At 42.8% G+C, this 23,712-nt stretch overlaps 2 protein-coding genes and 1 long non-coding RNA gene across 8 annotated transcripts in view; 1 reads left to right on the forward strand and 2 right to left on the reverse strand.

Annotated features, from left to right (window-relative positions):
- The window catches only part of LOC118160412, a 30,045-nt gene extending 23,553 nt beyond the window's left edge, over positions 1-6,492 (reverse strand). The window contains exon 1 of the long non-coding RNA XR_004747475.1: positions 5,731-6,492. This is a non-coding gene — a long non-coding RNA (uncharacterized LOC118160412). The remainder of the gene's footprint in view (positions 1-5,730) is intronic.
- Positions 1-9,247, forward strand: part of CYFIP1 (cytoplasmic FMR1 interacting protein 1) — a 68,783-nt gene extending 59,536 nt beyond the window's left edge. For 3 of the 4 annotated variants that reach the window (XM_035315023.1, XM_035315029.1, XM_035315037.1), the window contains 6 exons: positions 2,634-2,764; positions 3,979-4,051; positions 5,192-5,286; positions 6,488-6,726; positions 7,575-7,722; positions 8,192-8,356. In XM_035315023.1, coding sequence (XP_035170914.1) covers positions 2,634-2,764; positions 3,979-4,051; positions 5,192-5,286; positions 6,488-6,726; positions 7,575-7,722; positions 8,192-8,356 — 851 coding nt within the window. Of the gene's footprint in view, positions 1-2,633; positions 2,765-3,978; positions 4,052-5,191; positions 5,287-6,487; positions 6,727-7,574; positions 7,723-8,191 lie in introns of all 4 variants that reach the window. The other variant, XM_035315014.1, reaches the window with a different exon arrangement.
- Positions 9,248-10,786: 1,539 nt separating this feature from the next.
- NIPA2 (NIPA magnesium transporter 2) lies at positions 10,787-22,526 on the reverse strand. Of its 3 annotated transcripts, none has more exons than XM_035315049.1 (7): positions 22,230-22,526; positions 15,964-16,024; positions 15,363-15,585; positions 14,048-14,104; positions 13,503-13,593; positions 12,734-12,894; positions 10,787-11,791 (listed from the first exon to the last, which is right to left on the reverse strand). In XM_035315049.1, exons 3-7 carry the CDS (start codon positions 15,499-15,501, stop codon positions 11,154-11,156), a joined length of 1,086 nt encoding a protein of 361 aa, XP_035170940.1. In that variant the 5' UTR covers positions 15,502-15,585; positions 15,964-16,024; positions 22,230-22,526; the 3' UTR covers positions 10,787-11,153. The 3 variants fall into 3 exon arrangements, with proteins under 3 accessions (XP_035170940.1, XP_035170947.1, XP_035170951.1); XM_035315056.1 differs by lacking the exon at positions 22,230-22,526 and adding an exon at positions 21,585-21,608; XM_035315060.1 differs by lacking the exon at positions 22,230-22,526 and adding an exon at positions 16,667-16,816.
- Between the last annotated feature and the right edge of the window lie 1,186 nt (positions 22,527-23,712).

The raw sequence follows: 23,712 nt of genomic DNA on the forward strand, positions 1-23,712 counted from the left end.
AGGCGACATTGGTTATTCTCGGGATTTCACTTCAGAGCTGTCCATAAAACATTAGGAACATTTTCTTGTCACCTTTCCAGGCATCTGTCTCTTTTCTGAGACTCCCCAGGAAATCCAGGGGCTGGCAGGGGATTGACAGGTGTCTGAAAATCCCACTCTTTCCCACCCCCTTCATGACCACTGGTTGTTTCCATTGCAGCAGCAGAATCATCCCTGCCTCTCTCCTCAGCTTCCATTTCTCACCAAACTGCTCCCAACTTGTCAGGCAAAAGGAGAGAAGCACCCCCACGTCTGTCCATGTAGCCAATATCCTACGTAGTGACTATGTGGAGAAGTCTGCAGTCAGTTACTTGCTGTGTTTTGGGGAGTCTTCCAGCCCTTTTGGCAGTTCACCATCCATTTCTGTGTACATGCCATGGGTATTAAGAGCAGAAGTGTTGGTAGATACTCTATTTTCCTCTATGACACAGACTTAAATCCAGGCTAACACGATGGACTTTCTGTCCCAGGGAAGCATCCAGTCTTGGTATGAGGAAAGTATTTGACTTGACTTCTAGCTGTTGATCCTTGAAGCCCTTTCCTAGCCAGAGAAAGCCACATAAACACTAAGTCATGTAACTGAGATGCGCTAGACTTGTCATAGAGCTGCCTTTAATTCCTGCACTGTGCCTTGATTTTTTTCTCTAGTGTCAAAAAGGTTTTGTGAACGTTTTTCTGCTGTATCAATCCTTTGTTTTTAGCCTGAGGGGGCAGTTGGTGTGTGCTGGTCTGACTTGTTTGCTTTTTGGTATCTTTCAGTGTGTTTTCCTTTGAATAAACCGAGCTCCATTCATTACAACTGACCAACCTCCGTCAGCTTTTCAATTGCTTTTCTATTTAGTTGCTAACCTACTGGAGTTGGGTCTGAAATCTCTCCGCTAACTGCATGTAGGAGCACTATGTAGTGCGGATTTTCTGTTGACAAACAGATCTTTGAGATGTAACAAAGCCAGTTCTGGATCCCCTTACCATGCACTTTCCTGATGTTTCGTTACTAAATTTAATGGCATGAGGCTTTCTAGAGAAGTGTGTGGGTTAGTCGTACTGTTCCTTCCTCCGCTGTAAATTCTCAAGTTCCTCTGCTTGAATCTGAGGGATTTCCTTGGCAGAGATGCACTCCAGCGTGTATTTTATGTTTGTGTGCTCCCCCCGAGCTGTTGCCTTGTTGGGTAAATACAGAAGGCTCCTCTCCTGTGCAGAAGGGGTTTGTCAGCCGCATCCAAGGAGTGCATGGGGAGGTGTTGGGGGCTGCCGGGTCTCTTTCCTTGCCTCCCCTCAGATGCTTTAAGTGTGACTGGGTGTAGATGGAACTGCAGGAATCACTAATTGAGCTAATGGAAGCTGCTCTAGATAGCATACAACGTGAAAGCTTTGCATGATATATTTTCTTCTGTTACTGGTCTTGAGGCTTTTGGTTTCATTTTAAAAAGGCCAGGTTTATGCAAACAGATGGAAAAATGCTGATGAAAATAAGTTACAAGGAGCCTGAACACTCTTTCTCACCTGCCCTGCATATCACTTGAACCTCGATGGCTCTGACCAGTGGCTGACCCTGCAGGAGCCACCTGTACCTGGGGCTCCCTGGGTTTGCCCGTAAACCAAGGGACCGTGCAACCTTTGCAACTTTTCTTTGGGGTGGGGGGAGCAGCTGGAGGTGCAGCAGTGCATTAAGCCTCACCTTTGGGAGGGGTTTGGCAGAAAAGATGTTCATGTAGCTGACATGGCTTCGAAAATTGTAGTTTTAATTGTTTTTCTTAACAGATTTTGGCAAAACTGACAGAAACAAGGTTCTGACTGTGCATGTCAGCAGGAGCTGACACATCCTTGCCAACAGAGCTTGACTTTGTGATTTTTGCATTTAATTGTTTGGAGAGGCTGCAGCTCGCTGCTGGACATCTGCAGTGCTGTCGGAGCCCTAGCCTGACACCACTCGCCTTCCCTTTATCTTCAGTGCTCTGCTCCGCACTGGTTCTGTAATCCCTGAAAACAACAGCTGTGAAGTGCACGTCGGGTGGTGCAGCAGGTTGGGGGACAGAAATAGAACCAAGAACAAGAGGCTGGAACAGGACTAATAGCAGACGAGAGCCCTATTCTCTCTTCCTGCTTCTGGAAATGGTTTTCTTACCTCCTACGCTAGCTGCTTTTTCCAGCAGAGAGAAGCTAGGTGCTCCGTTGTGCAGGACTTAGCCAGCTGAGAAGGTCGGCACACCGCTGCCTTACAACTTAATAACCTCTGATCAGTAATTATTTAAATACTGTTCCTTTCAGTTTCCTCTAGGCAGCACATCTGTAAATTAAAACACCTTGAGAAGATATGTAGAGAAAAAAAAAACTATAAACCTGCCCCCTCGCTCTGTTGTGCTCTGATGCAGTACACTTGTGCACATTCAGAGAGAGCCTTGAATAGGCAAATAGGTGAGAAAATCGGTGTGCTTTTGTGGTGGGAAGAAAAAATAGTCCTGATTCCTATGACTCTTACCCACGTGACCAGAGTCTTTTGTCTGCTTTCACAATAGGAGCACCTGGGTGATGATGACACAATTTCTTTCTGTCTTCTGAGTTTTTTTTTTCTTTGGCTTCTCTTTTGATTTCAGGTATCTTGGAGTTTTTCCACCATCAGCTGAAGGACATCGTTGAATATGCAGAGCTGAAGACTGTCTGCTTCCAGAATTTGCGGGAAGTGGGGAACGCTGTCCTGTTCTGCCTGCTCATTGAGCAGAGTCTGGTAGGTGCCTGCTGTGCTGGTTTACAACCCAGCTGCGTCTCAGAATATACCCTGACACAAAAACAAGGGTGAATTTTGCATGTTTTTCCCTTTCTGTACCTCGTGTCTTCGAGGTGTGGAGAGACTCCCCACCTGTGTGTACATGTAAGCACTTGCTGCTGCCTAGGCTGGGCTGCCCATCAAGCAGAGATCTCTGCTGACTGCCAGCCAGCTAAATTAATTCACTCAGTGAGCTGGCTGGGGGCCAGCTGTTGCTCAAAAAATAAATCCTCACGTAAGAGTCCTCTGCTAGGGTGTTCTAAAGCTGCTGTTAGCTGAGATAATGAAGACACGCTGTTCCTCAGGAGTCCTCTTCCTGGTGTTAGAGGGTCCCTCCCTAGTGGTAGGGAGGTACGGGTGGGCCGGGTGTCAAGGAATGAAACCATACTGAGAAATGGGAAAACTGTCACGAGGAGAAACTGGATCCCTGCAGTGGGCTTCAGGCTAACAGGGCACATGGTGAAAAGGCAGGTAGGTGAAGGGAGAAATCAAAGGTGAACTGCTGCCTGGGAGGTTCTGGTGGGGGTGGAATGCAGTGACACCAAAAAGGGAGGAAGAAGTAGCAAAGTAACATTTAATCTTCTGCTCCTCTGCACTTTCACTGCATGTACGGAAGCCAAGAACCAGGAGGTAATCTGTTTTCCTTCCCTACCTTCCTTTCCTTTCCTAATCTTTAAGGATTAAGGATAAAGAATAGCTCCTGAGAGGTGCTGTCATGTCTCAGCCTGCCTTGCTGGGAGATGCGCCTGACATGATAATGGGTTGTGGGAACAGTGCTGGTAAAAATAACCAGGCTGTGAGTCATCCTTCACAGTTCTGTTTGTCTGCACAGGATCCGTCTGCCACTTTCACACTGAAACTGCTCATCCCGAATTAGTCTTTTTAATAAATATCCTGTCCTTTAACAACTGCCAGCTCGGGGTGGGATGAGAGCTGCTGGAGTTTATTTGTCAATCCGAGGTAACCTGGTGAAATCCACTTGTCGCTGGAAGTACTGCTGTGGGGAGAGCGCCCAGCAGGCAGCTCCATGCGCTGCTCCGACTGCAGAGGCTGGCTGCCCTCTGGTGTTTGTTTCTGCTCCAGCATCAGCACGCTTTTGGAAGCCCTGTTTTCTGATCTGGCCTGGTTTGAGGATTCGTTGTTACTAAGTGCCTCTCGTTTCCCTTTTGTTCTAGTCCCTAGAGGAAGTGTGTGACCTGTTGCACGCAGCGCCGTTCCAAAACATCCTGCCCAGAGTGCACGTCAAAGGTACAGGCGAAACGGAAATAACTTCCTCAGGCAATGCTTTCCGCTTTGCTTGCTTGCTGCTACGTTTTTGGTAACTGTTTCCAGTGTCCTTTACACTGCTGTTAATTTTGTGACCTGAGCTAACTGACTGAAGCCCAAAAAATCTGTGCTCCTTAGCCAGGCTCAGTGCTAATTACCAGAGGAAGGTGAGGAATACTCTGACAGAAACAAGTGGGCTATTCGGGGCAGTATTAACACCTTAATATGGAGAGAGGCTTTTCAGAAACTCTTATTTAGCTTACATGTTTGTCAGTTAGATGGGGTAGGCTTGATCGCACAAGGTACACAAAGCCCACGAGCAGATGAATTAAATGCAAGTGGTCCCTGTAGTTTTTTTGTGTGCTTTTTTACTAAATTGGCATGCTGTGAATGCAGGATTGCTTCCTTCAGTATCTGCTTTTATCCTTCATCGTTAGGAAGTGAGCTTTTTTTCCCCTCCCTCTTGTGCTTCTTCCTGTGCTGCTCCTCTGTCCCTCTCCTCTCCATTTCTCACTGCCAGAGATTTGTTCTGCTTGGAGAAATCCCATCAGCTAAGAATCTTTGAGAATATTTTCAGCCTCTCTGTAGCTATTCATATTTCCGTACATAAAACTAACCATTTGTCAGACCACTGTAAATAGTCTTTTCCCACTTGCCAGAGAACACTTCCTACTTGCCAGTGATGAGTGGGTGCCAGCTGCTTTTTTTAAGCCTTACTATACATAAATTCCACCCTCGTTATAACCCACCTTCCAGAGGCAGGCATTTCGCTTATGATAAGGGCAATTTAGTTGACTTAGTACAAGTGGGAGTCAAATATGTTAGTAGCAGCAGCACAGCTTTATATTCTGTCTTGAATCTAGTAATTAATTAAATGTATTCCACTATAAATCCTTGTTTTTTGTTTGAACATACCAAAAAACATTTTAAAGTAAGTGTATTTTTCTAAAAGCACATTGAACCAACTATTTAGAACTGAAATTACCTACAAAAATAAAAACTTTTCCAGTTTTTTACTGTACTGAATAAAGATTGTGTAAAAATAAAGATTGTGTAACAAAGATGGTCAGACATCAATTAAATGCATCTGATGAATCAGTGCTCTTCTTTTTTTTCTTTCAGAGGGTGAAAGGCTTGATGCTAAAATGAAGAGACTAGAATCAAAATATGCTCCACTACATTTAGTTCCTCTCATTGAAAGACTGGGAACACCACAGGTAATCTCTCATTTGTGTCAGAGGCAATTCAAGAAGCTTCTGGGCGTTAGAAAGCCTGGTCTTTCACCCAGTGCTGACAGCTGTGTCAGCCTGCACATCCAGCTTGTTCACATAACAAGAATTGTATTAGGCCCATGGATATGGTAAAGCTGTTCAAGTTCACAAGTTTTAAATATTTGAGACTGTGGTGGAGGTAACAGGTATCTCTTATGTATGTTGCTACGTGACATCCTCTCGATGTATGAACCAGCCTGTGAGTTCCTAGTGCAAATTCGACCAAATGCAATCAGTTTTATCGTGCGTGTAATTTTCTTAAAACAAGTCATTCCCCTCCCAGCCAGCAGACTAGAGAAGTCATTGAAAATGAGTTCTCATTTGCGTTTTCCTGGAAGCTTAATGACCAAGGAGAACTTTCTTTCTCCGCTGCCTTTGCAGCTTCAGCACTAATTCCCTGTCAGTGCAAGGGGTACGTTAATTCCCTGCAAACTGTAGCAATTTATGTGATGTGAACAGTAGAAATGAAGAGCAGGGTGCTCTGAAGCAAAGCCTTCGGGCTGCTTTTATCGTAATGCATAGCGGTGGGTACTGCCGTGCTGCAGAGGAGAGCTGGCAATGCCAGCTGGCTGCCAGCTGGGACAAGCACTATCTGGTATTGCCAATTACTGGCTTTCTGCGAGTCTCTTTCTGCTGTCTTTGAAGATTTCCTGTCTCTAATGGCAGCGGGGTAGAGAGAGAAAGAAGAGTGCAGTCAGAGCTACTGCCCATGCTCACAGCAGCCCCCAGAACACTTTCTTTTTGCTTTCAGGCTCCATGCAGGCAAAAACCTTTTAAGTTCTTGGTGCAGAATTAGCATTACTGCGGTTAGCATTGCTTAGCATGGCAATGGCCTATTTGAAAAGGTGTTTACAATTTTCTGAGTGGTTTTTCCACTGAACTGAACTCTGACTTCACTTTTAAGTTGGAAGAAATGTCTAGAACAAACCAAGTGAAACTGAAATATGTTTGATTTTTTTGAGCTCCTACTGCATATTTTCTGATCAGTGTGCTTCAAAGTAGAGTGCTGTATGGGAACTGGAGCATTTAGGTAAACTGTGCCGTGCTGTTAGCTCAGAAGGTACTTTTTTATTTGACTTTGAAGAAGGACTGTAAACAGAAAGCTTTGAATAACCTGGATTTTGCGCTTTGTTTCTCTGCATCTTAGCAAATAGCAATCGCAAGGGAAGGGGACTTGCTGACCAAAGAACGCCTCTGCTGTGGCCTGTCCATGTTTGAGGTTATCCTGACAAGGATCCGATCCTTCCTGGACGACCCCATCTGGCGTGGGCCCCTGCCCAGCAACGGCGTGATGCACGTGGATGAGTGCGTGGAATTCCACCGCCTTTGGAGCGCGATGCAGTTTGTCTACTGCATCCCCGTGGGAACGCACGAGTTCACTGTGGAGTACGTGTCAGCAGCTGCCAGCGGCGCACCTGCGCCCAACAGCCCCTTCTTTGTTCTCCCTGCAGTGGGAGGGGACGCGGGCGTTACAACAGGGGGGCTTGTTCGGGTGTCTGCGGTAGCTTAGTGCAGAACCAAGGGAAAGTGCTGCGATCGCTGGGCGGGGCTCCTCGTGCATGCACACAGATATTCCTGTATCTTTACAGAAAATAACCCTCTGTTTTGACAGCCTCTGATGAATGATCCCACACCAAACAGGCCCTAGCACGTCTTTCAGCAGTAGTCATACCACTGCAGAAGCTGAACATAAAATAGCTGGACACATGCACGCATTCCTAACAAGTGTTTTCTCATCTGAATCAAGAGCAAGGATGAATGTTTGAAAGTTGACAGGATAGAATTCTTGGTTTTGCTAATTTTGGTATATCCTTGCTTTAAAAACTGCTGCTCTCAAGTGCTTTAGACTGCCCAGTTATGGAGGCAGCGATGTAAGACATTTGCTTCCTTTCATGTCTGCAGTCTGAAGGAGAATAGTGGTGTTGAATTTCCCCTTTTTTGTGTTTGAAAATGAAATGTAATGCTGCTGGAGCGTAAGGGGGAGTACATGGATGTTGCAGAAAATTGGTAGGGAGCTCCTCTTTGTTTTTAACCATCCATTTGCATCCCCTGTGGCATTTGAAAAGAGAACTTGATTTACTAGAGATGTTACGGTATTTTTTTAGATTACCATCTAACATTCTAGAGTGATAGGAAGGACTCAGACATTATACTAAAATACCTAAACTTTTCCTGTAGATGTTTCTGAAAACTGTAGGTGAAGTGTGATTTTTATGCCGTGGTTTCTGTTTCAGGCAGTGCTTTGGAGACGGCTTACACTGGGCTGGCTGTATGATCATTGTGCTTTTGGGACAGCAGCGTCGCTTCGATGTGCTGGATTTCTGCTACCACCTGTTGAAAGTCCAAAAGCACGATGGCAAAGATGAAGTTATAAAGAATGTGGTACGTTTAAAACATCTGGTCTTTATTCTCTGTAACAGCAACAAAAATAATCACAGCTGTTTGCATTCAGGTGCAGCTTAGATGTAACAATCACTTCTGAGAATGAAATGTTAAAAACAAGGGCACTGAGGTTTTTAGGAACAAAAGATGGGACTAATACTGGAGCTTGAAGACTGGTCAGTCAGAACTCTAATTTCCTGGCTATATGGGGTTTTCTTAATGCTGCTCATCTCATACATACACAAAGATTATGACCAGGCTGTTGTAAATTGCTTTTTTGTACAAAATGCAGCACTGTCCAGAAAACTAGACTTTTTCACTGGGTTAGCTGTAGAATGGAAACTTTCATTCATAAATAACACTGCTGTGAGTGGTGAGGTCAGCATTTGGTGCTTTTTTTCCTTTTTTTTTAATCTCCAGAACTAATTCCTGTTTTTATGTTTGTTGTTGTTGTTTTTAACATTCACAGCCTTTGAAGAAAATGGTTGAAAGAATTCGCAAGTTCCAGATTCTGAATGATGAAATCATTGCTATTTTGGACAAGTATTTGAAGTCTGGGGATGGAGAGAGCACACCCGTGGAACACGTGCGCTGCTTCCAGCCTCCTATTCATCAGTCCCTTGCCAGCAACTAGACTTCCCACCTAACAGTACTTTTTGCACCTATTTAGCCTAAAAGTATGAGAAAGGAGAAAAAAACACACCAACGGTTTTAAGGGGTTTCCTACTTGTGTTTTTTGGTATGCCTGTACCATTTGAGTGGTGCACTGTCCTCTTCAGTCTCCAAGCACAGTAACTGTATACAATCCATACCTATTTTTCTAGACTAAAGTTTTGTATACTTTGATTAAAAGCCTGCAACTGTAAAAGGTTTGTTTTTGCAATCTCTTTACATTCCTGTACTGAGGTGGCTATGTTAGATGGGATTTGGCATAACTTTCCCCTTATGCTGTCAAAATAATGGCTGTGGAGGGTTATGTAGAAAAAATTTTTAGAAATCAATTCCTAATTGTATTAGAGCATAATTGCTTAATTAGCCTTTATTAAAACACCACCACCAAACAGAATAACAAACTCTGGTGCTTTGTGAGTAATTTTTCTAGTCAGTTGATTGCTTTTCCTCTTCATAAAACTGTTTTCTGTGATCAGCAATAATGGAAATGAAGGCTAATTAAGCTGGTGGTTATTTAACATGGAGGTGACTGATAGTATTCTGTTATTTTGAAATGGCAGTACTTTGATTGATTAGAATGGGATCTGTTTCCTTTTTTCCTAATGCTGGCTTCTAACACAGCTTGTATTTTGGCTGGAGATAGATACCCATCTAGCAAAAGACATGTTTACAAGTGGTAAGGGGTTCTTATTTACAGGAACCTTGACTAGATTGGTCAGATGTCATCTATCTCAGTACATAAGCTCTAATGATTATTAATCATGATTTACTTGCAGAAAATGTTTTATTACACTTAACTGTATTATGCAAACACTGCATCAGTAAAATTGTTTGTAAAACTTTGCAACTGTAAGACTTGAATTTCAAAGCATCCAGTTCACCTGTAAGTAGGAACTCCTGCTTTCCTACTGGGGGGTTTTACCAGAACTGTTCAGTGGTGTTGTACAGCTAGTTAGCTGTTAGAATCAAGCCAAAACTATCTTCCCCAAACACATGGGAGTTGAGATGGTTGGAACAGACACCATGGAAAAGGACGAGATTTTATCTAGGATACAGAGTTCTGGAGCTGTTCTTTCATCAATGTTTCTAACCCATATTGGGAAACCAAGAAGGTATCCCTTTAAGAACCTATTTTTCCCCCCATCCCTCTTATTCAAGGTTAAGTGACAACACCTCCTTTTTTCTCGGTCAGCTCTTTCAAATGTTTTACAGTAACAAAACTGAGTCCAGTAATGAGTAGAAATAAGTGTCTGACAGGATGCAGGCAGAAGATAAGGAAGGTGCAGGTACAGGAGTGAGTAACTATTTTTGGAGAAGAAACAGGATGAAATTCCTCAGCAAACTAGAAGATAGATCATAATTGGTTTAGGCATAACTAAGTCACACATACCTGAGGCTTCCAGCTTGGCTGTGTGATACATAAATGTTCAAGTAATAAAGCTTAATTTTTGACTTAAGAACTACTTAAAAATAACTAACTGGTGTAATTGAAGTACATTTTAAGTCTTACTGGTTAATTGACAGCAGTAAGAGACTTAATCTCTAACATCTTAAATGTACTGGCAAATACAGCTACTTAAGTGAGGGTGTTCAAGAGACTTTCAGCCATTAGTGCTATGAGATGTTTGTTTTCTGAGGTGGCTTACTACTTTTGTCACCCAGATTAAGATGGTAAGGGAGTGGGATAAAAAGAACAGCACCAAGAAGTGTACAAAAGGTGTAACTTTCTCATTTTAAATAGTCACAATTTCCTGCCACTCCCAGGTGTTACAGGCTTTGTTGCACAACCTTCAGAGGGCTGTGATCTGTAGTTTACTGCACTGATGTCATGTTCGTTTTAACCAGTTAAAAGTTCAAATCCTGCTGTGCACCCACCATTCAAAGAACTTTGTTTTCTTATTTGACACCTTGGTCCCTCAGCCCCTCCTGCAGTGAACCAAAGCAAAGTTGGTTTCACAGGTGGGAGCTGGATTTTATTTTATTACCAGGACAAAAAAAACTATAGTCCTTATCAGTAAGTACTAAAACCAAACAGACTCAAATGGGACCTCTTCCACAGAAGAGGGAATAGCTGTTTGGGGTGCTATTAACTACTCCCATTTTTCCTCCTGCAGGAGGTGGCATGACAGCTGGTGCTAGTGCCTTACCTAGCCAAGCAAAGCAGAAGCTCCCGCCTTCCTGCTGCTGCCACCCAGTTACGCTGATGGGGTAGGGCTGGTGTGGTAGATGTAAATCCTGCAAGTTTAACATAAAGCTTTAGTTCAGCAGCATTTTCAAAGGATTTACTCCTGCTTGGTTGTAGCTTTCCACTTCCTGTTTCAAAGCTGGAACAGCTCCACTTTTAGTATGCTTACAGCCACTCAGCATTCATTCAGGGCATGAGTACAAAGGATTCAGTTTCGCTGCAATCTGTTTACCACCAATGCAGAAATAAAGCAATTTATTTTTGATAAAATTGTCATTAGTGCAATACATCTGAAAACAGAAGAGTGAAATGAAAGTATTTACACATAACTTAAGCAACAAACCCAACTGTGGTCTGAGGTCATTTTAGTATTTTTTTTTTTAAAGTAAAAATAAGGCAAATTAAAACCCCTTCAGTGATTTTGATCCATAACTAATCAAACTTAAAAAATACAGATTGTCTACACGTACCGTTAAGAAGAACATGAGGTTCCAGAGAAGCTCAGACATTTCACAGCAGAAAAAAAATCCAGAGTTACAGAATTGTTCTTTTCTTATTTACCACATAGATATTTTCAGAAGGCTGACAGACTTCCATTTCTCCTGGCTGAGAGACTCTCAGTGGATTGCATTTCACCTACACAGGTAGAACTTTCTTCATCATGATTCAAGCAGTCGTACGTGCTCAGCAGAGAACCATTTGCTGCTCTCTCATCTTTCCGCAAGGAGACGGGCAAATTTGCCAGGGTGAAATTAACATCTTTGAAGGCATGCAATAAAAAGATCCCCACAATAATTGTGAGGAAGCCACTGAAGGTGCCAATAATATCATCAGCCGCCATGTGCTGCCATTCCTTGAAAAGGATGGCCGAACAAGTTAAAACAGATGTGGTAAAGATTACATAATAGATCGGAGTCACTATTGAAGTGTTGAATATATCCAGAGCCCTGTTCAGATAGTTGATCTGCGTGCTCACACAGACAATAAGGCTTAGCAGCAGAATCCAAGACAAGGGATGTTTCAGCACTGGTTTGCCCGCAAAAAGTTCCTTGATAGCGATGCCCAAACCTTTTACACAGGAAACTGATAACGCTCCAATCACAGAGCAAATTGTTATGTACACGAGAATGTTGGTCTGTCCATGGCGAGGTCCCACCACAAATATTAGAATTAAAGACACAATGACAACAAGTGTTGCAAAGACCACAAAACCTGTGTTTGGGGGGAAAAAAAAAAGTCTTGTTATTGACGTATACGATCAAAAGCATCTTAGAGGTACCAAGAATACACATTAACAAGGTGATTGGCTCAGCTTACACAGAAAAGATGAGGCTGCTTCTCACTCACTACTCCTTCAACAGCAAAGTTAAACACTTTTAGAGTGACCTTGCTGAAATAATGAAACAGGCATATTACATTACCTTTTCCGCTCTATCAGCACGCTGACTACAGGATTAGATGGCTATATTGCCTTACAGCCTCAGTGAGGCACAGACGTACTGGATCCAGGCTTGTGGCTGAATGCACTTAAGGAAGTATGTTTTGGCAGGCTGCTAAATTCATCAGGAGATTTCCACTAATCAGGTCATTCCTTAAGATCATCTTTTTAGTCTCTGTGCTGGACACTTCCTCATGTTTAAAATGGGAATTGGCTCTGCAAGTATAGCATTTTGTGGAATCGTGAGTGCCTCATCTTCCATGTAAGCATACAAGCTAGCCTGAAGGACTACACTTCTCAGCAGACATCTACTGCCAAACCTACTTCTTCATTTAAGGACAGATCAAAACTGGGCTTACAGAAGCTGACACACTTGAGTTAAAATTTACAGAAGTTGATTTATCCAACTGTGCTGCTGCATTTCTTTAAACTGTCATCTCAGTGGTTCATATCAAAACGCTTTGTTCAAGGCCAGAGAAGTTCACTGGCATCATGCAAAGCACCCTAAGTAATTCCGTCACAGAGCTCAAATCCCTACTTCATTTTAACAAAATGAAGCAGACAGGCTGTCTTCCTGGAACTTGGAAAAAAAAAAAAAAAAGACAGTGATAAAGCTATAACAAAGGAACGATGGGCTGCTTAGAGAAGAGCAAGCACACACATCTTTCCGCATTGGCTACTTAGAGATCAAGACAGCGTTTGTCCGTTTGTCTTACCTGGATCACCTAGTTTGTTGGACATTTCATTTAAAGTTTCTACTTCCTCCTCTTGTGGAGCATGAATGACCATCACAGTTGATCCGAGTATACTTAACAAACACCCTATTTTTCCATGGAGATTAAGTTTTTCATTTAAAAAGAAGGATGACAGAATGGCACTAAGAAGAAAAAATGGAGTCAGCGAACATGGAGTCAGTAATACTGCATTAATTTGCTCATCAACATACAGGTTGCTTTGACTGTGCAAGTCCCTCAAATACACAACACGCAGCTTTTGGTGAGCAGGAACACTATTAATGTCCATAAATCACTCTTAAGTAAAGTCATAATTAGGGAAATTACCATAATAGCAATGTAGTTGATTTTCTACCAAGATACTTGCTACCAGCAGAACTACCTGTCAGTTATTTTGCAGCTCCTTCAGAACCCATTTTTTATGCTGCCTCCCAAAAACTCTGTATCTAGGCACATGTAAAAATCACTTTTAAAAGACAAAAATCTTCATTTTGGAATGAAAATACTGCTCTGTTGCATTTTCAAATGGACAGTGCAATAGCTTTTTGCAGACTGAGGTGCAGGTTGCTAGAATCATTTTAGAACAGTCATGTTTATGTTTGGAGAAACTTAGTTACTCCTGATTTTTGTACCCACCCTTCATTCACAGTTAAGAACAAACCACATTTATTACTGCATATCTCAGTGACTTATTTCTAAGTAAATATTTAACTTCTCTGAAATCACACTGCTTTCTGTTGGTGTTTCTTACCTTACAAGAACACTGAGAGCTCCCAGAGGAGTCACTAATGTAGCTGGTGCAAAAGCATAGGCAGCAAAGTTAGCTACTTCGCCAGCTCCCACTGCAGAGTAGTAATAATAATAAAAAACAAAACAAGTTAGGGTGTCTTATGCAACAAACCCGTGAATCAGTGCAAGTGTTCTTTCAGACATGAACATTCAGTACAGGAACAAAGGAAAAGTCTAATTCTGGTGCTCAGCTAACGTAACAAAAGACTTCTGTTACTATTTTGTAGAACAAAACAGCCTGGAGGACTACAACAGGTACTGAAATTGATTCAGCCAAATTAGAAGATGTGTTTTGTTTTGGAGGGTCTATGTTGTGGCTCCCCAACCTGCTAACTTGAGTCATCAACTTTTGCATGGAGACCTCTTCAATACAGAGTTTTGAGAGCTACAAAGCAAACATTACAGTGTACAACGTACATTAAGCCAGTTTCATGATTAGAGCCACTAAGTCCAGAGTTTAAGCAATGAAAAGTTCAGAAGACAGACATAATCTCAAAATTTACTTACTTGAAAGAAGTCCAGCCCACCACAGCCACTCCTTAAGGTACGCATGACCACCTTGTCCTGAAATTGAGAAAATGCGTGTTACTCCATGAAAGCCATACTTCAACAAACAGTAACACTGCCAAAGTAGTTTTTGTAGCCCATGCCCATAAAAACATGGGCGGCCTTCTGCTACTTAGTCTTTATAGCTAAAAGTTATCTTCAAGCTCTGATGCACAGATGCCTCCTGCAGCCCACTTTGAAAACCTTCTATCAAATGTTATTTGATTTCCTTCCTATTAAGAGTGGTACGGATGACCATTTTGGCTTTACACTGAAGAACAGTTCTTTCAACTCATTGCAATGGCATGAAAAGCCAAACTACATGTCTCTTAAGAGACATGCCTGGCTTAGGTAGGTGACTACACATACAAATGTGTGAAGTGCAGTCACACTTCCCCATTCCAACTCAGGAAGCATGAATCACGTATCTCACTCAAGATCAACTATCTTTTACAAGCAGAGATGACAAGTGCTGAATTAAAACTACTCAGATTCAATCGTTTGGTTGCAGCATCCTCAGGTCATTCATTCACATGCTCACTGCACTCTGTTCCCAAGCTCTGACCTAGCGTAACAATCACTGATTTCCTTTGCATGAAATACAGAGGTGGGGGAAGTGGCTTTTAAGAGCTCAAAAACATTAAGTTGGGCACCTCCCTGTTGTAGACAGAATTCTTTGCTACTAGGTATTTCAAATATGAACCTCATTTACCAAACACAGTCAGCTGTAAGAAAAAAAAGTCTAGTTAGTGCAAGTCAGCATTCTGCTGTTCCAATCAAGTTCACCGGCAAAAGGATGAAAAAAAAAACAGTTCCCAAAATAGTAACAGCTATACTGAGAGCTATTTAATGTTATTAAATGCAGTTCAACAAAATAAAGCCAGAAATACATACAACAGTCCACTAAATTGGCTTTTTGTACACTGGTAATATACTAATCCATAATTAAAGCTGAACACTGTTCAGAATCTTCCTGGCTTGAAAACCAAACACTTTCAGCAGCTCTAAATAACAGACTACAGCACAGTGCATCTCCATATGTGATCCTGAGATGCAAAGGGTAGTTCAGTAAGTGTCCCCACAGGGCAACCACTATATGCAAACTGTGCAGTATGCATCACACACTGAGTTAGGTGTATCTGACACCGGAAGGGAAAAAACAAAACATCAGATACACTTTTAGGTTTCCTATATCTGAGTCAGAACAAAATCTTAAGTTTAGTGATCTTCTTTGGAGCAGTAAAACTTAGAAGTCAAGTTTCTGACATGTATTTACCTGCTCTCATGGAGCCTTTCCTAGCTAATCGGAGCAGCCCTTTCTTTTTCAGGATGAAGCTTCCTCCAATGAAGATGCTGGAGCTCATAGCCAACGCCAGACCAATACAGAAGTCATATTTCCCACGGGTTTGGCTCATCTCGTAAACTACAAGTGACTGTCACATTAATCAACGAACAGCACAACTTCTGTTACTCAACACAAGATGATGCAACACTGAAACCTGAGCAAAACAAACACATTGATTAAATTGGATATGATGTGCAGAAAAATCCTCAACAGCTCAGGTGGCTGGTTCTTCCTGTGAAAGGTCTATGAAAATAATAAAAAGAGGAAAATAAACAGAAGAAAAAAAGGCAACCCTTGAAGCATGAGCAAGCTTGAATCACAGATGAGTGACTAGAAAGTCTGAACACACACGAGGGCATCTGACCCAGAACATTAAAACTGAAACCCCAAACAAGAAAAGTCCTCTGGAAAAAAAAAAAAAAACACTTAAGGAAAACTTTTAAGATGTGCAATTTATTTTTCTTTTCCTTAAGTACAGAGATCATGTCCTTCACACCACCTAACCGATGATACCACTCAAATAATTACTTACATCAAAATCAGTTTGTAAGAGAGTTTGAGAACAGCCACAGCATCGCTTCCACAGAAACTCCCTAGAAAAGTGAAAGAGCAGAACTGTTTAATCATACCATAACTTGTCTAACACAAACAAACTTGAATGAACGCACATGCACTGATTCTCTAATAAAGAGGGAATCTGGAACAAGAACGGCAGCTATTTGTTGATGCACTGTACAAAGAGTTTCCCACATGTGTATGAAGTATTTTTCCAGCTCACCTACAGTAACAAGTATGAGTTTACTGTTGAAAAGCATTCACCCAAGTTCCCATGCTCCAAATTTAGTCATGCAAGATCTCCAAGCACAGCTTGGCAGGAGACGCTACCTTTCAGACTAAAATCAAGATTTTACATACTCAACCTCTAGGTAAACACAGAACTTTGTTTCAATGCAGCACGTAACAGGAGAAAAGATGTAATGGGGATACCTTGGATTTCCATATAACACATAAGATTTCAAATTTCAAGCATCTCTATAAGTCATTTTGAAACAAACAAACAAACAAACAACTAAAGTACTCTCAAGGTGATTAACCTCTCTGTAGTACTGAGGCAAATGGAAACTATCTTTAGGCTTAGATTTTAAGACACAGGTAATTATGATTGTATAGAGAACTAGTCTAAAGGAAGCAAACACCTATAGATAAGACAAGTTTTATTTCCTAGGAGCACCTACCACTGATGTGCTCAGATGAGCATTTATTTCCCTAAGCAGTCATTTTCCAGCTACTCAGAAGCACGGTGCGTGATGCAAGTTGTATCAACAAGCTTTTGATTTAGAAAGAAAAGGGGGCAAAGAACAGGAGGCAGGACAGCAGCACCAGGGGGAGGAGCACACTGCCACTTAACACACTGCAGCACCAAGCGCCCAGGCTCTGGCAGAGATGGACATACCACTGCAAGCCTAGCACTCAATGAAAGCATATTCCAGCCTGCCACTCAAGCTCACAGCTCTGATTCCTGTGCTTGTTTCTTCCCAAACTTTTCTTCCAAGGCTGCCTTTCCCTCTATGTTCCTGCTGCCGACTTAGATTAATTCACTGCACCCCTAGGGAAGCCCAGCAGAGAACCACAGGTAGGTTCACATTAACCCTGAACATAGATCCTCTTATCTGCATCCCGTTAGGCTGCAAAAAAGTGAAGGAAAGCAGTCCCACTTAATAAGAGCTCAACGCGGCACTAATTCAAAACACCGTAAGATCTGCTGTTCAAAACTCTCAAGCCCTCTTTGATTATCCTTACGTAAGTTTTAGTACCTTATGTTGTAAAAAAATAAAAAATCATAAAAAAAGAAAAGCTGTGAAGGTCTGTTTTCAGCTTCTAATGACTTTTTTAAAAACAACAACAACAACCAACTTAAGTGGATTCTTGCATGATACAAAGACAGCCACCAACCAAAACCCCAAGGGACAACTGACTAGCGTGAGACAGAGCGGAACCATTCACCTCCAAACTGCATCAAGTACTTCTCTGGTTTTAATTCAAAGACAGACTTTCAGTCCCCTGAAGAACAAAGGCATTTTTAATGCAAGGAAGAGGCACCTGGAGACATTTGTGACTGCTTTACCATCTCTTCTGGCAGTCCCAAGACACACAGCCGGCCATCAAGCTCTTCAGCTGCAGCTGATGCGCCGCGTGGTGCTGGTGCAGCACCAGCTTGCGGGAGGGTGCCTCTCTTGCCAAGTTTTCCTCTCTACCAAAGCATTTCCAACAGACGCTGCTCTAGCTATGTTACTAATGAGAGCACTTTTACTAGGGGAGCTTGTTACTAAAACTGGACTCAAACTGGCAAAAACACCTTTCATCTTTTTTCCTTCTTCCAGCTAGCAGCGTTACCTACACAGAAGCATTTCTGACAGAGGTAAAGAGCGTTAGTCCCATCCTGACACCTGACACCCACTGTGTCTCAGAGACCGGGGAAGAGGCACATGCTGTTTTTCTTTGGAGTAGAAAAATATGATTGCAGACAATTGAGAAAAACTCGTGGTAGCTTTCTGAATTACAGTTCAAAAATGCCCTAAGGATGCTGCTATGTGCCAAAACCATTAATCCTACTTTCCTTCAAGTCCTAAATACATTAAAAGCATTTTTGACTCCCCGTCAACTGCTCTGTTAGCCTCCTAAATGATTCTAATCTTAACTACTTTTTTTACATAGGTTAGTGCTGGCTTTTCTTTCTAAGCTGAGCTGTCCTCATAGGTGCAGCCAGCCCGCTCTCTGGTCGGACAGGACGTCGTCCATGCTTCCATTTGCAGCTTATACCGATGTCCACAGTCACGGTGAGCCCAGCTCGCCTCTGAAGAGATGGGGTTCGCTGTGTAACAGAGCAGAGTTAATTCACGCGTAGAGCCCACATGACAGAGTCAAAGCCACAGCAAGCGCAGGGGAGCTCACATTTCAGGAAGCTTGTAGTTGAATTCTAACCCCGAGTCTCAGTATAGGAGGACCTAAGGTGCATTCATAAACGTCATCTAGAAAAGCTATCTATTATCTCTGGAAACAATAAAAAAATGAAGTGAAAGGAGCATTTTCTGGAATAAACTCCTTTAAAGTTTTCAGTTTTGAGACATGTCAAAGCTGTCCTATTCTAGCAGCCTGGGCCACCACTATGTTACACAAAAGAGAGAAGCCAGGAAATGCAGGAGGTAAGTGAAGCTGGCAGTATTTTTACTTGTACTTGGTACAGTTCTGCCAAGGGTCTTTAATCAAGTTCACAGCTGATTTTAACAGAGTATTTCACCCATACATGACCAGCAGTTTCATGGAAGAATACGAGTTTGCTGCTCTTTCAGAGATCTAATGAGGGGATGAGACTTTCTTACCTGCATGCTACAGCATTTAAAACGTCCTGAAGAACCACCTATCTAGGATCTAGGGTCATCTAACATCGCGTGTCCTAGCTCTCAACGCACAACAGCACAATGACAGACGGCACAAGAATCCTACCGAGTTTGAGTGTTAGTGGAAATAAAGAGAGAAAGGCTTTCCAAAAAACTGGTGGGACATAAGTAGGTCCAGATTAACCACAAAGTCTTCTTAATTTTAGATGTAACTGGGGAGTGTCATAAATGGCAAATAAAGCTGCTGACAAGACACAGTCTCTAGTCTGAAACACACTAATACTTTTATTCCTCTTTGCTCAAAAGTGCTTTGCTCCCCAAAGTAGCAGGCATGCGCACACAGTGCTCAGAAGATGTTAAATATTTACTGTAACAAATCAATTCTCTAAATGTTCAGAAACACTAACACTGAGACGAAATATTATTTTCCACGTAAAAGCAGATACGCTCAAGCTATGGAGGAGTTATCAGCCAAAGACAATTAGTTATCACCTCTCATAGTTGTATGTTGTATGAAAGCAATAATTACAGTCAGCAGAAGCGAACACAGTGGATTTCTGCAACTTTGCCTACTTGGCCACCAGCCCTCAGGAGCTGAGTAGACGATCTGAACATAAGATAAAATACCTTATTGCAACAGCTCAGGGTTTACTCTCTAAAAGCTGGTACTTTTAACAGTGAATGGGCTGGTGTCACTGCCAGCCCTTCCCTGCCTGATGCCATTAATTACTCTCTGTCGTTTAGGCAGATCACCAATACCAACCGGCACAATATTCAGGCATGACTGACACGGAAGGATTTTAAAACAAAGGTCTATTTTGACAAGACATCGGCAATGGTTACGCCAGCTCCAGCCACCCAGTCTTCTGAACTGTTCTGTGGTATTTTATTTTCAATTTCACTTATTTGTAAGAGCTCCATGAGAAGTTTTGTTTCTAGCATTGACATTGCGCACCTACCTAGTGCCTTCCTATCTGTGAAACTTTCCACGGAAAAGAAGTGGGTTCAATCACAAAATGCTTGTAAAAATACACATTGACTACTACGTTTCCTCCTTCCTTTCCAGAGGCATAAATCTACAGGAAACAGAAGCACTCCCTAATGACATAAATGTTCAACAACGAGCCTTTCAAAGGCTCTTTACACGTACCAATTTTGTTCCAAAATCCAGAAGCACTTGCTTTTTAAATATTTCAAATTTTAGGTTCCTAAAATATAAGTTCAAAAGAGTATTAACTGGCGTTTTAAGAATTCAGCTAAAAAAATACGTCCATAGTTTCACACTCATCTCATTTTCATGCATGACACACAAGAGCGCATTGTCTCACCTATGCTTTAACAAGGCAGAATCGCTGTTTTAAAGAACTTGAATTAACAGAGTAGTGTGATTTTTAAATTTAATCTTCCCTACATATGTCTGATGTGAAGCCTCAATTATTCCATCCCTTTGCCTTTCATTTCGCTAATCAAATAAATTAACTTCCAATCTATGATATTCCTTTGAAAGTAACATGCAAAATTTGAGCTGAAACACTATCCTAGTCCTTTCAGTTCAGTAGGTTATGTGCCAAAGCACCTTTATTACAAAAAAACGTGATAGGAAATTTTAATTATTGGCTTTGATATAGTAAGTTTTTATAGGATGTTCATACACAGAACTCTTGGTGGAAAAAAGTATGAAAACAGATATTCTTAGCAAGATTACTTAACTACACAAAATACAGCTAACTTTAATTCAAGTCTTTTCTCAGCCACGTTCTGTCCACTTGTGAACATCTCCTTGGTACACGGGGAAAGAGAACATGGGAAGGACAAGCATAACATCCCATTTAGACAAAACAGCTGCTGGCTGAAAAGTTAGCCACGTACGTCTTCAAAAGGCCAAGACATGCCAACACACGAAGTACCCTGAGATGCTACAGGAGTTATTTAGGACTTGCACAGCAAGTCTAACCCCAATAAAGTTTTCCAGCTTTGTCAACAAAGTTAAATGAATGTGCAATCTGATGCACATTGTTTACATATCACACAGACCAGGCAGTATGTTGTATTGTAGTATTTCATGTTTACAAAGATGTCATATAAGTAGCATAACGTTAGAGGCACCAGCACAGGTACTCCAAGCAAAAGCCATGTTAACAGGTTCAAAGTCACCCAATTTTAAAGATTTTGAAATATAATAAGGAATAAGGGAGACTTATTCCTTTACACCAGATTTCTGTTAATAAAGGAAAACCAATGAGCATTCCATTTTAAGGTACCGGGAGAAAACAAGGAAAGTTCCACACTCAGTCTTTCTGCACATCTTACTCTTTGTATTTAGTATTTGCAGTTATTCTTTCCTATGATAAGAATGATCTTCAATTAAATGATTTTAATGTAAAATTAAAGAGGTATCTTCACTAAAACAGAGTGCTATTCATTAACTAGATGTAACTACAGAGGGTGCTTTGTAGCCTATACTGTCTGCATTGACTGCGTTTCCCAGAAGTCCATCAAAATAGACTTAAAATTAGGAGTCTGTGATATGGCTTGCCTCATCCTGGCTGTACCTACTGCACTGCTCCTGTTCTCCGTAGGACGAGTAACCAGCAGAAGTTCACTGAAGTCCCACCTCTAGCATTTAAGATGGGCAGTTTCAAATAGAAAAAAAACAATAATACTAAGTCCAAGTCAGATCTAGACTTCAGTCACACCTTTTCCCTTGGTGTGACCATGGAGCATGTAACTTGCTTTCTATTTGTTATGATTTTACCTTGAGAAGATTTAAGAGCTTTAATGAAAGCAGAACCAGCGCGACGGTGAATTCTAAGCACAATGTGCACAGGAACTTACGCAATGGTTTCCTACCAATGAACCTGTTACCTTTTCAGGTAAACAATATAGTGTATATAAATAAATATTATGCATGTATAAAAATATATGTAAAATGAGGTATATCAAAGATTCAGAAAGATGCAGGATGACTTACTGGGTTGAATCACAAATAGCATTAGAGATATTGCACCAAAATGGAGAAAGTTAACAGGTAGATAGAAAAAGATCTGAAAGCCATCAAGGACCAAGAAGCCAGACCCAGCCTCCACCTCCGCAGCACAGAAAATAAACACAAGGCACCGTTCTGACCCACAGAATAAGCCAAAACGCTGCATTACGCCCCAAACCAAAGCGCAGCCGGACAATTCAGCAGCCGAGCCCGAGGCCCCAGTTCCCCTCACCCTGGCCCAACCCGAGGAGGACCGCCCCGCCCCGCCCCGCCCCGCGGCACACCTCAGCGCTGCCCCAGCCGGCTCCGGGGGTACCGGGGGGGGGGGGGGGGGGCGGGGGGCCCCCCCCCCCCGGGGCCCCCCCCCCCCACCCCCACCCCCCCCCCCCCCGCCCGCCCCCCCCCCCCCGTTACCTGCTGCCGCCGCCCTCACACCCCCACCGGGAGAGGCCCCGCGGCCGCCGCTCGCGGACGAAGAGGAGGAAAAGGAGGAGGGGGAGGCCGGAGCGGGCGGAGGGAGGGGCCGGCGGCCTCGCGCTGCTCCGCCATGAGGGAGGGGAGCGGGAACGGCGGCAGGGGCGAGGCGAGGCGACGAGAGGTGATGGCGGGCGCCGTCCCCGCGCCCGGCCGCCCCCTCCCCGCCGGTCCCGGCAGCGCCCGCCGGAAGGGGCGCGGCCGCCTCGCTCTGGGCCCCGCTGCTCGTCACGTGACCCCCCCGTGAGCCCGCCCTTCCCTCAGGGCGGGCGGGGAGCGGCCCTCCCTCTGACGTCACCGCCGGCGGCCGTTAACGGCCCCGCCCTCGCTGCCCGTCGCCCTCACGGCTGAGGGGGGTGGCGGCCACCGCCTCGCCTCGGGCCCGGGCCGCAATCCCCAGTGAAACGAGGGTTTTTAACCCGGTTTTGCCTTCTACCAGGGCCAGCTTAACCTGAACGTTCGATTTTCTCTGATACATTGCAACACAGCCATGCGTCGTTCGTCAGTTTCTTACCCTGAGCACTCCTCCTACAAAGAGGTGTTACCCGTGTTTCATACGCTTCCAGAAAATAAAGTCTTACAAACCCCACGCAGTAATAATAATAATAATAAAGACATTTTACAGAGTTTGGTAAATTGTAGTGTTTATTAATCCACTTAATTCAGGTTGCACACTCCTAACGCACGCTTTACAATCGAATATACATTAATAACACCGATCCAGGTGAGCATTTCTCAGCCCGTAGTGAAGACTGGAACAGTTGTAACGAAGGGCAAGCTTCAGGCTCACAGGGCCCTTCAGATCCCTCAAAACCACCTAAACACACTTGCCAAAACTGAACATGAGACAACCCAAAAATGTGGTAGCTCCACATGGGAGATGCAACTTCACCTTTTAAAATAGGGCTAACTTGTTTTATCACATCCCCTAGTGACAACACTTTCTACTTTTATCTTTTCTGTCTCAGGATTTGTGTTGACTTTATCAGAATCCACACAAGCTGCTGCTTGAGTTTTGTGAAAATGAAGTAATAAAGCCAGAGAACCAATCTTGGCTTTTCCTTGTAGTCTTACTCATCACCTGAATCAAAATGGCCCCTCGCTCTATCACGGTAAATCCCTGCAGTTTCCAGGCCACTCAAGTGAAATGATCAATTTTAGGCTTATTTTAGTCCCCAAGGCAACATTTTATTCTCCAGTTTGAAACTAGCCTAGTAGCCATGACATCAACTTTGCACGTCAAGTAGTTTTTATGGATGTGTATATATATATATATATAAAATACACATATTCTAAGCAATATACAGATGTTAGCTAAGTAACACACGTTAGGAGGTTGGCTTTTCTGTGTTTTACGAGATACGAACTGTGAAGTCTTTGAGAAAGGTCAACAGCTGATTAATCTCCTCCTCGTGCTTTTTCA

The sequence above is a fragment of the Oxyura jamaicensis genome, chromosome 1, assembly GCF_011077185.1.
Source record: "Oxyura jamaicensis isolate SHBP4307 breed ruddy duck chromosome 1, BPBGC_Ojam_1.0, whole genome shotgun sequence".
Taxonomy (NCBI): Eukaryota; Metazoa; Chordata; class Aves; order Anseriformes; family Anatidae; genus Oxyura; species Oxyura jamaicensis.

What these genes read in the sequence shown, in the direction of transcription:
- NIPA2 (XM_035315049.1), bottom strand. Translation starts at nt 15,501, where the DNA reads ATGAGCCAAACCCGTGGGAAATATGACTTCTGTATTGGTCTGGCGTTG. An exon ending in GAAAGGCTCCATGAGAGCAG is followed by an intron (nt 14,105 to 15,362) that starts GTAAATACATGT and finishes TCTCAATTTCAG; the next exon opens with GACAAGGTGGTCATGCGTAC. An exon ending in GCTCTCAGTGTTCTTGTAAG is followed by an intron (nt 12,895 to 13,502) that starts GTAAGAAACACC and finishes TTTTCTTCTTAG; the next exon opens with TGCCATTCTGTCATCCTTCT.